General features: G+C 41.1%; 1 protein-coding gene across 1 annotated transcript; it reads right to left on the reverse strand.

The window, feature by feature from the left end:
• Window positions 1-3,573: 3,573 nt before the first annotated feature.
• On the reverse strand, window positions 3,574-16,308 carry LOC117939374 (carboxy-terminal domain RNA polymerase II polypeptide A small phosphatase 1-like). The gene is made up of 7 exons (XM_034864683.1): window positions 15,794-16,308; window positions 8,781-8,929; window positions 8,325-8,426; window positions 7,681-7,737; window positions 6,992-7,084; window positions 5,582-5,767; window positions 3,574-5,068 (listed from the first exon to the last, which is right to left on the reverse strand). The coding sequence occupies exons 1-7, from the start codon at window positions 15,864-15,866 to the stop codon at window positions 4,940-4,942; spliced, it is 789 nt and encodes a 262-aa protein (XP_034720574.1). The 5' UTR covers window positions 15,867-16,308; the 3' UTR covers window positions 3,574-4,939.
• Between the last annotated feature and the right edge of the window lie 687 nt (window positions 16,309-16,995).

Genomic DNA, 16,995 nt, shown 5'->3' on the forward strand with positions numbered 1-16,995 from the left:
TTCAAATCTTTCTGTGTTTGTGCACATCCATTTGGGGATGTGGAGTGCCGACCCAAACACAAACTGAAGTAAGACAACCCAGTCAGTTTGAACCTTATGTCTCTGTGCCTTTGATTACTCCTTAAGAAAAATATATGAACACATGTATTAAATCAGGATAATCCAATTAACTGTTGTTCTTGTCTTGTTCCTCCTCAGATGAGTGTATAGCTTCCGGACCACAACCGAGAAGTTTCTTCTATTGATCTACGTCTTTGTCAGTAAGAAAGGGGGACTGGGTGAGACCTGGTTAGGATGCCGGGGCTTGTGGGAGTGCCAGGCCTCCAATTTACATGGCTCCATCCTCCTCCTCCTCCTGCTGCATCTTTCATCGTGCTGACCTGTATGTCCTCTAACTAGTGTTCTATCTAACTGAGTGGAGTATTTGACTTGACTAATATACATTCCGATAATGTTTAGCCAGACAGGTGGAGCCAGGGTAGATGCTAGATGCTAGAGCTTTAAACCTAAGCAGAGAGAGAAGTGGCAATGTGTTTATCATCACACATCTACACTAGCTCTCCTATCTGGCTTGGGTTGTCCAAGGATTGTCCTCAGTAGTGTGAAAAACATTTGATAGAACAAACCAAAATCTTCGCCTGAGGAAAGGTTCATCAGGATAAGATGACATCATGTGAATGTGAGGTTGAAGGATTAAATCCAAGCTCAGTTATCAGTCTTACGTTTCTTTCTTCTCGGTAACTTGAATGATAAATACAACCGTGTATTACATTTAAGGGCTGACACCCAACACGAAGAAGTTCAACACTCCACTAAACCAGGGATCAATGTCGGATGAGATAGCTCAGTGTGGTAGTACGCTGGTTAGAGGACACGAAGGCCATGGGTTCAATCCCCCTCACAGACAATTTATTTAAAGCTTTATAATTCACAGTGTGAAGAACAAATAATAGAATGAAAACTGGAGTTGTAGAGTATCAGATCGATAGCTCAGTGTTATGGAACGCTGGTTAGAGGACTCATAGGTCATGGGTTCGATCACCGTGGCGGTCTGGTTTGTATCCTGCATTTCACAATAAATTTCTTCCTTTCCTTAACTCTAACCCCCCAACAGTTCGTGATAAAGGCGCGCTGGAACTGCAGGAGGTGGCGGCAGAGGTGGCGGCGGAGTCGAATGTGCATAGGCCCTTCATCCAGGAGACCGGGGTTCACATCCGGTCGCAGACTATGTTGTTGTTGAAGATAGGAACCCCCCCCCCCCCGTTGAAGGTAGGCACCCCCCCGAAGGGGGGGTGCCTACCTTCAACCCACATGCCGCCCCTTCGGGGCGGCATGTGGGTTCAGACACATGCCGCCCCGAAGGGGCGGCATGTGTCTGTTAAGACAGTTGGGGAAAACCTAGTGGCAGTCAGTGAGTAGCTAAGTACTCCGACTGCCAGTAAGAGTTTCCCCAACTGTCTTAAAGCGGGCCCGCACAATCCCCGAAGGGGTTGTGCGGGCCTTACCTTTTGCCAACTGGAACAATAATTTTTTTCTCTAAGTATTATAAGTACAACTCAGGACTTTTACCCAGGAGACTGGGGTTCATGTCCCACATATTATGGTTAAGTACTTTCCTAATCCCAACTGTACTCTGCATCTTTTCAGATACTCAGACAGTTGGTCTTTGGATGGGACTTTCCCATGACACGAAGGACACTAACCCCTCCTCCCAGGTGCAGGACACTAACCCCTCCTCCCAGGTGCAGGACACTAACCCCTCCTCCCAGGTACTGGACACTAACCCCTCCTCCCAGGTACTGGACACTAACTCCCCCTCCCAGGACTCTAACTTCCCAGGTGAAACACTCTGAGTGTCTGGGTTTTCAGCCTCATCATAATGTCTGCTCCTCGTGAGGATTGAACTCACGACCACTGCGTCCTCTAACCAGCGTTCTATCACACTGAGCTATTGATCTGATACTCTAGTCTGGTTGGAAGTTGTATTTATTGTTCACATTTCAGAGGAGAAAAAAAAGAAAAAATGTCAACCCAAGTACAGGGTTTGATCCTCAACCTCAAGTTGTTTAATCCAGCAGCTTATCTCAGTGAGCCATTTCTGAAGATGACATGTCACACTTTGTATTATAAACCTATAAATAATTTGTCTGACAGGAGGAGTGAAACCATGACCTGCATGTCCTCAAACCAGCATTCCACAACAATCTGATCTATGGTACTGTTTAAGAAAACACCACTTGGAGAATTTTTCGTTTAGAATTTATGAAAAAAAAAAGATGCATTATTACATACAGTACAAGTTATATGATAAAACAAATGGTTGAAAATAATTAGGTTACATTTAATCAATCATGAGTACAGTGACGGGAATGTTCCATATATTAATGACAATTCGTTTGCTTTATTAATGTGCAAAACAAAATATACATATCTACTGAATGTGTGAGAAGTACAGTATCAGTGAATGGGCCCACGCTTGCTTTATAGAACTTATCAAATGACTGACAAAACGACTTAACGATCCTATAAATACTCCTTTTTGCCGAAGAATTCCAACAAAATACGTTACCAGCATTGGAAGTTATTGATGCGTGATGATGGCTTGCATAAAAAAGAAACACAAGTCAAAAATAATTAGCATTATGTGCCTACAATAGGAAGATACTGTCTTTTTCTGGTGTGTCCGAGCCTAATATATTGAATATTGATAATACAACGTCATCAAGCCGGGTCTTGCATCATGAGAGCAAGAATAACGCGTCCCCTTTGGAATACTAACTGCAAATAATGTACCTGGGAAAAAAATGAAATAAAATCAGTAATTATTTAGAAAAGAAACAGGCTAATTTGATTGACAAGAATTAGTTAAACAGACAAATAACGTAATAGCTCGTTATATGGTGGATTTAATTGTCACCCCTGCCTCACATAGGTCAAGTCCCGCCACAAGCCCGCTATAGTGGCTCTTAGTTAAATCCACCGCTTCATTCATCAGTGTCTACACATGGTATTGTCAACGCATGTGAGGGAGATAAGAGGGCTGCTAGAGGCCAGGCTGCTCCTTAGAGCTGACTGGACCCACATAGAGCTGAGAAAACCATACAGATTCAACGTAGGCCTGCATGTCATATAAAAAAAAAAAAAAAAAATAGAATAAAAAAGGAAAAGTCCACCCTCGAATCATTTTTTGATGAACTTCTACTTCTGTTGGTGATTTCCTACATTTCCCAGAAGGCCCTTTTTTGGCCCTATTGAATGAATAATGAGTAGTAACGTGACTTTCTCTGCCTCTTGTGGGATTTATTTCTCCAAACGTCTATGTGAAATGGCAACTATACGAACGAAAAATCTGACATTTAGGATTCATGTTCCAGATCTACTAAAGTCCATCGTCGCTGCACTAGAATGAGATCAGCATTACATCATGTCAATCCAACAGACTAATACCCACTACTACTATAAAGGAAATAATAAAATCACCAACAGCTGTTTATGACGAGTTCAGAGTGGCTTTCTCCTTTAAATCTGGACTGAATTAAACCACCTTTTGTATTCAAATGGTTGTCTGCTCACCAGCCTATGTGTACCGTGTAGAAAACAGAAAGAAAACATTGTACTTTGAAGCTTTTAGGAACCCAATTGACAAACCACAATGTAACCTTTTTGCAGCATACAGCTGTCCATTCAAACACAGTCTGTAAAAATGCTGTGAGAAATTCAAGTTTCGTGTGTAGGAACAGAACCCACGAGGCGGAGTCTGGCCCTCGTCTCTGGGGTCATAACATCTATCGGGACACGGGTGCAGACACATTGCATTTCAGCTGTCCATCAATCCTTTAACCACCTTTGGAATTCTGCATCTGAAAAAAACCAAAGCAGCTGCTCTTCCACGGGCATGTGCAGATAGTTTGATATTCATATTAGTGTTTTACGTGGCTTGTCATATGGCTTATTGTTTTTGGTCTATACCAAAGAACAAAAAAAAAGTTTTATCGCTACTTGCTGCAAAAGGAGTTTTTTTCCACCTATTTTGATACTAGAATTATATATCAACAACCGCAAAAAAAATCCCCATTTATTATGCAATGCTGTTGTGTAAGCAAGGTTCAGTATACAAATTGTGCTAAAATCTTTTTTTTTTTTTTTTTACACTGCAGTAAAAGAGGTGTTTACTATAGAAAATACTGTACTTTCAAAGTGCTTTCCAATCATTTAGTGAATTTAACAACTCCTGATCCCAACTGTTTCTGATCAGATTCATTCATAACGCTGTCATGATTATTGAAAAATACATGATCACGTCACTCTAAAAACTCTAAAATGACAGCCGAGGATCACACATGCTTTGACTGCCGACAAATAGTGTGCTAATTCACAAAACTACGGTGCGTGTGTGACAAAGATGATGGTATACCAAAATGTTTAAAAAGACATGTAACAGTACGTATACACCGTTCTTCTTTCAGGGACGAAATGACAACGCTGGTCGAGTTTCCTTTGCATGTAAATCTTTCCGAAAGGTCCTTTCCGCTTGATTCCTGCATCGTTTGCAGGAACAGACTGATGAATCCATGAGAAGTCCAGTACCCACGATTCATGGCTCCAGACTGCTGTTCTGGGACACTGGAGAAACGTCCTTAAATGAAATCCATCCATCCATCCATCCATCCATCCATCCATCCATCCACATCAGCTGGTTCATGGTAGGTTGATAGGGGGTTCTGTGTTTGACCAGGTGTTGGCAGTGATGACGCCATCAAAGTCCCTAAAGGGGATCTTGGTTTGATACTGGGAAGGTAAAAGCTCAGTCAGCTGTGAGCTGCAGTCCGTGTTCTGGTGGGCAGCGATAGCTGGTGCCGGAGCCGGAGCCTCGCTGGTGTGGGGTGTAGCCGTTTTGTACGCCGTTTTGTTCGGGGCTGGGATGAGAAGCGGAACGCTGCTAGCTCGCGGCCCCTTGGTGCTTGAGGACCGTGTACACATTATCCACTTTGCTCAGCTTCTCGAAGAACGGGATGAGGTCCAGCAGCTCGGTGTCGGACATGTCGTCGAACCACGAGGCCACGGGCACCTGGATGGAAGGGACAACGGTCAGACAAAGTCCTGCATTGACAAGGTTATGTCCTTAAGTACAAGTATGTATTAAGCATCAGCAACAAAATGTGCTTAAAGTATTAAAAGTTTAAGTTATCAATGCCAAAAAATACTTTCATTTTAGAAACATGTTTAATCAGTTTAATTCAGCTGGACTTGGGTAGTAGTTAAAATTACTAAAAAAGTAGTTAAAATAAAACCTTGTATTTTATAAACTATGTATTTTTTAGGCAAACATCTTAATTTGTAAAGTAAATGGTACCTAAGGTGTCAGATAGTGGACTAAAAAGTACAATGTTTCTCTGAAATGTAGCGGGGTAGAAGTAGAGAATGGTAAGAAAAGACTCAAGTAAAGTACAAGTAAATGTGTACTTAAGTACAGTACTTGAGTAAATGTACTTGGTTACAGTCCACCCTTGGCTTTAGGGACTTAAGGCAGGTGATTCATTCCACGACTCGCCGCGACTCGAGGCATGTGTGTTTAACTCACTGCGTTGTCAGGGTGGAAGATGTAGGAGGCGGGGGAGTTGTCCACGATGATGACCTTGTTCAGATCGCGCCCCAGGCGACTCAGGTCCTTGACGTAATTACCTCGGTAGAAGACGCAGGACTCCCGGAACAGGCGGCAGCGGAAAGCGCCCCACTTGTCCAGGAGGTCGGAGACGGGGTCTGCATACTGCAGCGAGAACAATCAAATCGATGGTTTAGAGACATTCTTAAACAACTGCGAATTTCAAATTGTATCCAACTGTACCCCACTCACGTCACTCCTCTTAGGCATTACTTCTTAAAAAGCCCAACTTTAAAGCAGAATTTAGTCAAATTTTAACCCTCATGTTGTCCTCGGGTCAAATTAACCCATTTTCCTATATCAATGTTCTCTTTAATTCCCCAAAATAACATCATTGATTCAACACAACACTCTTTTGCAAGTACAAATCTCTACTTTCATTAATTTTAGGGCGTCTTATTCCATTTTATAGCATTTGAAAAACAAATTGAAGTGTTTTTGAAATAGTATTGAGTAAAAGTTGACATATTCCAGTCTGTGATTATCCATCAACATCCATTTCTTTAATTTTAGTCCAAAATATTCCTCATTTCGGCTTTTCTAACTCAAACATTAGGTAGAATTTCATAAAACTTAGGTTTATTGACAATAATAATGTTAATAAGATAGTGTTATGTAGTTTTCAAAACGTCAAAAAAAGTGACAAACACAACACAAGGGTTAAAAGAATTTTTTATAACCCGTTTTAATTATTTTCAGGCTTAAACATATTCATAATTAATAAATGTTACGTTTTAAGTCTAATTTTGCCAGATCCACCTCCAAAATGCGCTGAAGACGATGGGAGGATAACTTGCTTTAGGGCATTTCTTTAAACCAATCAGAATCGCCATGGGCGGTGCTACGCGCCGCACAGAGTCGTGTGAGAAAAAACTCAGATTGGACAGATAGTCTAGCTGGCTGTCTGGATTTACCCTGCAGAGATCTGACGAGCAGGTAACCATAATCCACAGAAATCCACAGAATCAGCAATCCCAGAAGTGGAACATCAAGGACATAGACTACGCTTTGAGTGACAGGTGGGCTGCTTTCACAGGGGGCAAGCGTAGACTGGGCTTCATTCAGGCTGCACCATCCATGCTCCATGCTACAGTCTATGGTTCTACATCCGATTTTCAGGTACTCAAAATGTGAAAATGTTAATAATCCAGTCTTCTCTACATATGCAAGTGTTGCTTTTCTGTATTTGACTTTATCTCTGGCTGTTGAGATTACCCAACCACCGTCTGGGATGTAATCAAGTTAATAACACAGAGTTGTAACAAAACAAAAAGGAAATATAATGCGATATACTCAGCAGCAGCTGGCGGCAGTGCAGTAGTTTCTCACCTTCGCTAAACTGGCAGTGAACAGGACGCACTCAAACAGTTCTCCCATTCTCTTCAGGAACTCGTCGACATGAGGCCGCTTCAGGACGTACACCTGGAATCCACAGGAAGGTTTTAGACCAGGTTCCTACATAGCTTACATTCAAAACATGTTTCTACTGCCTGAGGAACTACTGTATGATGCCTTCTCTTAATATAATCTGTGCAAATTGTGACTAATGCAAATTACTCTCCCATATATTACAATCTCAGGCATTCTAGACCTGCTTAGAAAACCAAATTAGGTACTCATATACATAGATTACAGACAGATAAGCATTTGGCTCCAAAAGTAAAACCCAGGACTCATTTCTCCATTTGTTTTTTTTCTTTCGGCGGTTGAGGGTAGCGTTCCTGAACCAAGTCATCCGGAATAGGCTGTGCTTGTCTGAACAAACCTATCCTGGATTACTTGAATCAGGCCCAGACCCACGACATGTCATCCATCTCCAAGCAGCCGTCTCCAAACCCCCGCAGCCGTCTCCAAAACGTTGACTACTACACTCAGCAATTTAAACGTGAGAGCCCTGCTATCACACAACCACGGGGGCAGTGGACCGCTGTCCTGTTAGGAGGACGGCAGATGACAGCAAGTTACAGGTTGGACATTTCTGCAGAGTGTATTGAGTGGGAGTGGGATGCCAACATTACCTGGTGTACTGTTCCATCTATCTCCACAGGAATAATGAAATCTGCATTGTTAACCGGCTGGTGGAATGACACAAAAACAAAAAATGAGTTGAATTTTAACAAAGAAGATGATTCTATCAAAACATCAAAACAAGACAAAAGGTTTTCTAGTTTTCTCTTCAAATCAGAAGAACATCCGTTTAGTAAACTACCCACAACATTAAATATGACTGTGGGATTATTGCAGGGCCGATGCAGGTAGAGACCAACAGTCTGCTGTGTGTGTGTGTGTGTGTGTGTGTGTGTGTGTGTGTGTGTGTGTGTACATGCTGTGTTTATTTGAGTTTGAGAACCAGCTCGTTTGGGTTTGGTATGTGCCAGCAATGACAGAAATGATGGGAATGTCACCATCAGAGCAAACAACAACCAGATGTGGACATGTGGACATTTAAGTAGTGTTTTTCTTTTCTTTGTAATTAAACTATTTATCTCATGATGTAATGTGATGTGATGTGATCACAGGGGACAACAATGTGCTGTAAAGCAATTTTGTTCTTAAAAAAGCCCAGATCCTAAATCTTATAAGTCCCTGCGTGATCGAGGAAAGTGAAAAAACACACTGGCAATCCTGGACTCGCACGTAGCTGGTTGTAATGAAAGGTCACCTTAAAAGAGCTGTGGACTAACGTCTCATCCAGATCTATAACCACACAGGTCTTCCCAGAGTATTTGGACTTTGCTGGAGGAAGCAGTGGCTTCACCTGGTTCTGGAAAAACAACAAAAAAAGGACAAAATTATATTTATTTGAACATGGACACGGCAAAATCCAGCAATACATGAGCAATATTTGAGAGATGACAGAGTAGGCAGTTAAAGTCTGTCTTTCACAACTGTTTATGTCTTTTTATAGACACATTTTTATAGGTTTTTTTTTTACTGTTATTATCATTATACTGTCTTTTTCTGTACTGTATTCTTCTTGCTAAAAACTGATCCTGGAAATTTACAATTTCCTTGCGGGACTCATCCCAAAAGGATTAATAAAGAGAAGTCTATTTGATCTTCCCACTGCTGTCAAAAGAGGACAAAAACTCAACTGACGAGACAAAGGCGCACACACCTTGGAGACGGTTCCGTTGTCCTCGACCAGCAGAGGGGCGTTGTTGTTGACTGGTGGGGGTTCGGGCTGGTCTCGACGCAGGCAGCAGAACAGGCTGGAGAAGAGGCCTCTGCCCCTGGGCTTCTTGGAGGACAGAGACGGGGAAGAACCTGCGGAGGACGAAGAGGTCACCAAGCTGCTTTTTCCTTGGGAATACCTTGCACATTTGCAGAGCTGTAACAATTCCAAATTTTACTGTACAATGAATGATGGTCTCTCTCAGTCAAAATAAAAATAAAATTTATTTATGTATGACTTTCCCAGAATATATCTTTTTGCTGGTTAATTTGTGTAGAGCAACCATAGCAACACACAGAGCTGACCATAAACCGTAAACAGGCATGAGGTCGTAAACTGTGGTAAAAACCCAGACTGAGACGCTTGTTCCGAAAGCGCTGTGTACATGCCTCTAATACCCGAATAATATTGGAATATCCTAGACTGGGTAAACCCCGCCCACTCTGCCGGCGATTTGATTTGGCCCTGTAGCTCGGTCTGGAAACCTGCACATTTAAATCTCCTGCTTCAGTTCACAAGTTTGAAGGAACCAATCACAAACTGCCTTATCTACCTGGCGCGCTATTGGCTATTTAACACCATAACTGTCGCTTCTATGTCACCCGGATCGTTGCTCTGATTGGTTGAAGGACTATCCAATTGCAAACGGAGTCATTTGAACTACACCCGTTGGTCCCAGCTCTTGCGCAGAGAACATAGAGAGCAGACTCCCCGGACCAACGCTCAGTCTTAAATCTATTGAGCTCGGCTTGTTCAGGTGATAGCCAGGAATACTCCAAATACTAGGAATACTCCACGTCTTAATTGGAAAATGCTATATGTGGAAAAAGGCCTCAATCGGAATATCCAACCCTAAGATGAAAAACACACCTCTTGAATCATAAAAGATTTTTCTTCTTATATGAACACACAATTGACAATTACCATCAACATTCATGCCCCTTAGGACCTTAGCTTGTGGTAGCAATTAATTGTAGAAAATGTGATTATGAAAATTCTTTTTGATCAAGACGATTATGTAATAAATGTAACAGGCCTACATATTTGGCATACAAAAACCAATTTCTTTTACTTTCTATTTAAAAGCTCGGATTCTACGTTGTCACTACCAGGACCACTAGGATGTATCTTCAAATTCACCGTTTTATTTGACCAAATCCCAAAAATATATTCAGTTTGCGATACCATATGACAAAGATCCAGCTTAATCCTCTAATTTAAGACGCTAGAGTTGGTGGATGTTTGTCATCATCAGTAAAAAGATTACTGTAACACCTGTATTTTCCTATGTCCTATTGTCCTAAGCGCCACCTAACTGATGGCGCCATCATGTATGAAAACAGTAAAAACAAAACAAAAAGCACACCCGGCAGCTTTTCTCATACCTTTGTCATGTGCACGAACCCTGCCACCCACATCCCTGCCAAGAGCTCTTGCGTAACTCTCTGATGACATCAGCAGCAAACAGCCCCCATCACCACAAATGGACATTCAGCACTTTAACAGCATTATAAAAAGGAATCATACACGCATCACGAGAAGAGGGCAGATATGACTATTCATAAAGACTAATGTCAGAATTTAGCACAATGCATGAAACAATATATGCATAGCTTCGATTTTGTAAATTAAGGAACTTCTTTTCAAAGTTAGCCGTCTTGGCATATAATAACAGCATAACAGCAATAATCACGCACATTGATCACAACAGTTAGCAGGTAAGGAATAGTCTATTTCAATATGAATTGGCAATAACAAAATAAGTTAACCATTGACAGGTATTTCAGTCAATAAACTACTATAAAAACACATGTATGCTGATGTCAATTGAAATTAGTCAGCTTGGTGTGGAAACCTCAATACTTTGCAACCAAACTGCTCAGACAGTAACAAACCACTACTTTAGGTCCATTATAGTCTACATCCACGACCCTCCACTTGGTTCTGTTATGGCAATAAAACAAATTATCATATTATTTTATTGAGAACTGAAATCTAATGTTAGGAAAATTGGTTTCGTTACTTGTATTATATTTAATATATCGGCCGATTTATTGGCAAATAGGATTTTTACTTATTTTGGTCGGCCTTTATTTGTCAGTCCCATTAATCTCTGATTGACAGCCCTCCACACCTCTCTGTCTTGTATCAGACTTTATTTCAGTGTCTTTATACAACATACACCCCCCCAGTGTCTAAACGTGACTGTGTTACCAACACACTAACCTCTTGCAGTGCATCTCTCTCGCCTCTTTCATTCCCTCCTACTCCATTTGGGGATTCAAGCCCCGTCTGACCCTCCGCTGGCCTCTGCCGCGCTCCGGCCAAAACAGGAAGAGGAAACAGACGGGTATCAGTGGAGGAAGCCCCTTGCCATCAGGTTGTAGTGTCGCGGGAGCAGGCTCCACATACTGTTTTCCGTGCGGTTTCTTCTTCATACCAATTTCACAGGCAGGTTCTCAATGTATTCATGTATTGGAGCGCTTCACAACTCTGATCTCAACTAAGAAAAAAGGTAATCCCAAAAATGGAGCCTCACTTTCCAAATACCACCGAAAACATCAACTTCAGCAATAGAAAGTCATTTGTAAATTGGTCCCATCTTAGCTGTGAAATTAATAAAGGATCTAATTCAGTCCCTTATGACATGATCTACTCCCTTACGTCCTTACTCGTTGGGCGCCTTTGTTTCCTTTTTCACTCCCTTGTGGCCGTATCGTTCCCAGCGTTCCCTCCCACGGCCTTGTTTTATGCTTCCTCAGGTTTCCTTTAGCTTCAATATTTATGTTTTCGTTTCATCACACGCCTTTCACCAGAAAAAAACCCAGAAAACACAGATCGTGTATTAATTCATAAAAAGGGCATTATGTCCCTGGCAAGGAAGGAGCTCATAAAGAAGCTCAGTCATTTCATTCCCTGGCGGCTGAAACCGTGCTCATCCAGCCGTTCTTGAAACAGGTTTCTACATGCACTGGAAAAAGTACCATAGAAGAAGCAGGCTTCCACATCTGGCTGTGTTTTAAAGGGGCGCAACAGTAACTATTGTTACTATTGTTTTGATTAGCGATGAATCTGCTGACCCATTCATTTGTGTAATCTGCTGCCATATTTTATGTTAATAGCTCAAACTTTGCTTGAAAAAAAATTATTATTATCGATTAACGATAATAAACAGTATTAGAATGGATTATCACAAAATCAAAATTAATTTAACAATTTAGCTCTCGCATTTTCAAATGCTTAACCCTTATGTTGTCCTTGGGTAAAATTTGACCTGTTTTTAGTTTTTTTAAATCACAAAAAAAATGGGCCTTTGAAATAAGCGCTGAAAATGTCAACATTAGAAATCAAAAACAGAACCCACAATATTGAAAAAGCGCCACAAATGTCAGAAAACGTTTTTTTCTCTTTATGGTTGACAGGAAGACAACACAAGGGTTAAATCAAACAAGTTCCAGAGACTGATTACTATGGAAACTGTATTTATCCAACCTTCTCGGGTCAAATTCCAAATTAGTTTCCACCAGTTCCACCCAGGCCCAGGTATTAGTCGACTAAGATTTCTTTAGTTGATAAGTCATTTTTTATTCTTAAATTACTAATGTTCAAGAAACTTATAAGCACATTTCTGGTGAACACAAGGTTTGAAGTTGTAGTTTTGCAGGATTAACTGCGTAGAAACTCAGTTTTACAGATGGTTAATTAACTAACTTTATATTGTGCTTTTCTAGTCTAAACACCTCTCACATGTGCACAGCTCGTTAACTAATCGATTAGTCAACAAAATCATGCATTAGACAACTAAGAAAAGAGGACAGCCCTACTGAGGACTATGGTTACCTGGTCCTCAGATCTCTGCAGGGTAAATCCAGACAGCTAGCTAGACTACCTGTCCAATCTGAGTTTCCTGTTCCTCGACTAAAACTAAATTTTAACGCACACGTGTTCCACCAAAACAAGATCCCTCCTGAGGCTATTTTGCAGCGGCACCGTGGCTCGGTGCATCGCTAAGCACCGCCCATGACAAATGTGATTGGTTTTGAGAATTGCCAATAAACCAGAGCACGCATTTCTCCCATCCCGGAATGCTGTCCGCAGCGTTGTGGAGGAAGGTCTGGCAAAGCAAGACTAATATTTATATCCGACTGCTTGATTTTGTTGATGAAAACCGTGTATAGCGATATGTAATATTGAGGAGGTGACGCATCGTGAGAGAAGACTCACACCCCTACTATACAGCAAGAGACATCGTAGTATTGGTCTCGGCTCTGGGGCTCTGTCTTCCTCCCAACTTTTTCAACTTAAGATGCAAGATGGCGAGTGTTACGATTATTAACATATATATATTGCATATAAATAAAAGTGTCATGGACTGTTCTTTAAGAAGTAGCTTTTAATTTTAAGTTGTGGTTTTTAACAGCCCTCCAACACATCTGGCTTCACACAAAGATGAAGCAGTCGTCTGATGTATAGCGCTGTGGAAAGTCTCTGTAAAGTCGTCTCGGGGCAAAAACATATTTAAAGCTGCTTTTCATTCTCACTGTACCAACATTACCAACAGTTAAATTATACAGGGGAAAAAAGCCCATATAGGCTTGAGACAAAGTGATTCGTCAAATCCTAAAATACCAGTCGATTCAATGCATCTCTTCCTGGACTTCAACCTGATTAAAAACAGACACGCCTACATTGATGTGTTATCTCCTATCGCAGGACTTACTGAAAATGAATAGTGCAATGTTGCTGTGTCTCTGTGTGACATTGGTGAGGAAGAATTCACACTTCAAGTGCTCGTGATCAGTTGCCTTGCCTTGCCTTGTGAGATCATCTTATCAGCCCAGGATCCATTTTTGAAGCCTGACGGTTTGGATAATTTCCTGCAAACGACGCTTTCGCTCTGAATAAGTTCTGCCTCTTTGATAGCTGAGCTTTAGTCACACTGTGAATAGGATATGATGTCTGACAGATTCAAACCACTGTATTAACTAAGCTGCCGATATTTAAGAAATACGCCTTAATCTGTGACATGAATTCAACTATTTTTAAGGGTTTACTTCTTTCAACCAAACAGCCCGTGAACTCTCATGTGATAATAAAACTCACCAGTAAAACAGACTAATTAAACTTTTTGGAGTGGTCGGTGAAATCATCAACCTTTCAAGTTAAAAAGAAACACTTGTACTTGCCATAAGAAATCAGTTTCATGCAGACTTGTCATTTCCATGGGCTAGTTGTACCTGATGTATAATGAGATGCTGGTATTCTCCTGTTGGACTGAGGATCTGATATATGAGCATGTACCAGCATGGTTTGAAGCTACAACATTAAAATTTGTGGGAAATGATCAATTTGACCCGACAGCTAATAGAATAATGCTGAGTGGTCACTCCCAAACAAACTAAATGCTTTGATTTGTCCAGTGATGGTTGGAGTATATTTGTATCTTTCACTTATGGATCACTCTGAGCCAACGACATTAAGATAATCTAATTAATATACATCTCAAAAACATGTACAGTGTGACCCAGGGTCTCTGAAAAGCAGTTAAAGAGTCATCATGTCAGCTTAGGTGAAGTTGAGTATAGAACAGTTTTGCATTATTTAGTGGATGGAGTTCTAAAATGATTCTATAGAAATTAAATTGGATTTCAACACTGCTTGTTGTAGGAATAATGCAAATAATCAGTCGCGGAGATCTCAGCTGACTCTGTCAGCCTATGAGGAAACAGCTTGTTCAGTCCTGAAGTTGAGAAACACTCACCACGCTTACTTACCACATCAAAGATGGCCTTGCATAATTACACATATATTTGTAGACTCCCTTTTTTTAACTTTAGGCTTGCAATTATTTTAAAGTTTCATCTATGTGCCAATCTGTAACTTACACAAGCTCTTAAACCACACATCTGACACTACAGTATCCGTACGTTAGTCCACCAAAACCTTGTCAAAGTGGAACTACAAAACCAAAACTGGAAACGATCCTCTGAACACGACCTGAAACTACAGAGGACTTTATGATTTAATAAAGCTGACAAGTTATGTCAGAATCTCTAATGCAAAACACAACATGCTGTTTGAGAATGTGGGCCACAGCGAGTGAGTATGCATGTTCACAAAGTGTGTTGGGGGGGGGGGGCAGGGTTATATAATAACTTACGCCAATGCTTGACATTCCAGCCACTGATAATCTATATACTATACAATAGGTGTGCTGCAAGTCTTTTGATTCCTGGTAGGATTTCAATATGACCCTATGCATTAAATGTGACATGATGCAGGCAGGACTGACACTAGAAATTGGCCTGGCAGCAGTTTCTCAGGGACGATCACTGACAGGTCACTCGGTTAGTCAGTAACCTGCATAAACACCCAGTGGCATCTCATTGGTGTGAGAACAGTGAGGCACGCTCATCCACAGTGACAGGCTACATTGAAGAAATCTGAATTTCACAGGTCTGTCATTTAGTTAAGAGGGAAACAGAGTGGCATTGCAATAAAGTCAACAGAGCCATGACAGCAAGGAAGAGATATGAGGAGATAAAAAAAATAGTCTCAGTATGCAAAGCAGTACTTGATTATCATAGGCTGCTGATTATAATACACATTTTTGAGAATGTGTTATACGCTGCATATGATATCCCTAGAACATTCTATGAGGATTTAAAGTGGGTTTGAGGGGACTCGAAGATATGTTCTCTTTTATTAAACGTCATTTCCTTTACTTTCATGTAGGCCAAAAGGCCGCAGCCATAATCTATGCAGACGTGTGCAAAAGTTAGCAGTTGTAATGCGGCGTTTTCTGTCCCAACAGTGGTATTTGTAATTGTGCAGAAGTTGTTGTTGCAGTAGAGCAGATTGCGGTGAGGCTTGTAAAGTCTGACTCAAGGAGCAACACAACTTTTTTTTTTTTTTTTTACATGAACACAAGCGGGACAAAAAATAAAGACACTTACCCCTTTCTTCTGTGGCTTTACTTCCCTCTTCATCCCGGCTGACTTGGGTAATTATTGAGGACGGAGTGTCCATCGCATCCAGGTCTGGTCCAGAGTGCTGCTCTCACACTTTAAAGTTAGAGATTGTTTGCTGACTCCGTGCATTAAACCAACTTAACATGCACGAGAACGAAGCCGAAGCGCGCGGGGAAACATGGCAACAAGTTGCCTACAGCTACTTCGGATGTTGTAGTCCGCTTAGATAGTCTACCCGCTTAAGTTTGAAGTGTGAAACTTAGACAACATTTGTCACGGAGACGGCAACTTTGATTCAATATGGTGCTCGACTCCGCTCGCAATTTCAAGATACAAACATGGAGGTTTCAAGGCTTCCCCATTTCACTTAAAGTGGCCCAGTCAGCGAATGGCTGTACATAACACTCCCTCTCCTGGCGTCTGCAAGTTTGACGATGGTCCCTTGAAGTAGCCCGAAACAAAGTTACTGGAAAGTTAGCAAGAGTTAGCTAGCCGCACAGTTCTTTTTATAGTAACCACACAGCTTAAAGACATGTATTAGCCTACGCCATGCACGCGGCTAACGTTAGCTAGATAACTGTGTCCACGCCACCTGAACAGTGCTTTACTAAGCGACAATTACGTTAAAAGCACCATATTTGCTACAGTTGACTGGCACGTTTATGTGTATACGTGGGTTAACACTACTTTGGCTGTTTTGTAATATCAAATGTAAGAGAAAACTTGCCCAACAGCGAAACTTTTTTTGGAAAAGTAGCGGCGAAGAAACGCCCAGTTTGGGTCCCTTGAAACTGCCTGGAGTCAGGGAGCGTCGCACAAGTGCCGTCCCGGTCTCTGGTGGAGAAATATTTTTTTGTCCTTCAAAATACAGTAGCAGGTAGTCAGAGTTTTTTTTTTACGACACACTGTTTGAAGGTTACTTCATCTCAGCTTGTGTAAAAAATGGTTTTGTATGTTTCTTGTCTGTTTTATAAAATAACATTTTTGCATAAGTGCAGTGATTTAGGTCTGTGTGTGTGGATGTGTGTATATAGGTAGCCATGGACTTGGCTTACTTACATGCTTCATTGTCCCTTTTTATTTCATTTTAATAATGACTATTTTTTATTATAAGTATATAGATATATATTTGTCCTATACACAAATCACAATTGCACTGAAAATTGTTGTTCTTGAAAAAATGCTAA

The sequence above is a fragment of the Etheostoma cragini genome, chromosome 24 (assembly GCF_013103735.1).
Source record: "Etheostoma cragini isolate CJK2018 chromosome 24, CSU_Ecrag_1.0, whole genome shotgun sequence".
NCBI lineage: Eukaryota > Metazoa > Chordata > Actinopteri > Perciformes > Percidae > Etheostoma > Etheostoma cragini.

Excerpts from the sequence above, each read along its gene's own strand:
- LOC117939374 (XM_034864683.1), bottom strand. The coding sequence starts at position 15,866 with ATGGACACTCCGTCCTCAATAATTACCCAAGTCAGCCGGGATGAAGAG. Across the intron at positions 8,930-15,793 it reads TAAAGCCACAGAAGAAAGGG|GTTCTTCCCCGTCTCTGTCC; the intron begins GTAAGTGTCTTT and ends CGTCCTCCGCAG. Across the intron at positions 8,427-8,780 it reads ACAACGGAACCGTCTCCAAG|AACCAGGTGAAGCCACTGCT; the intron begins GTGTGTGCGCCT and ends TTGTTTTTCCAG.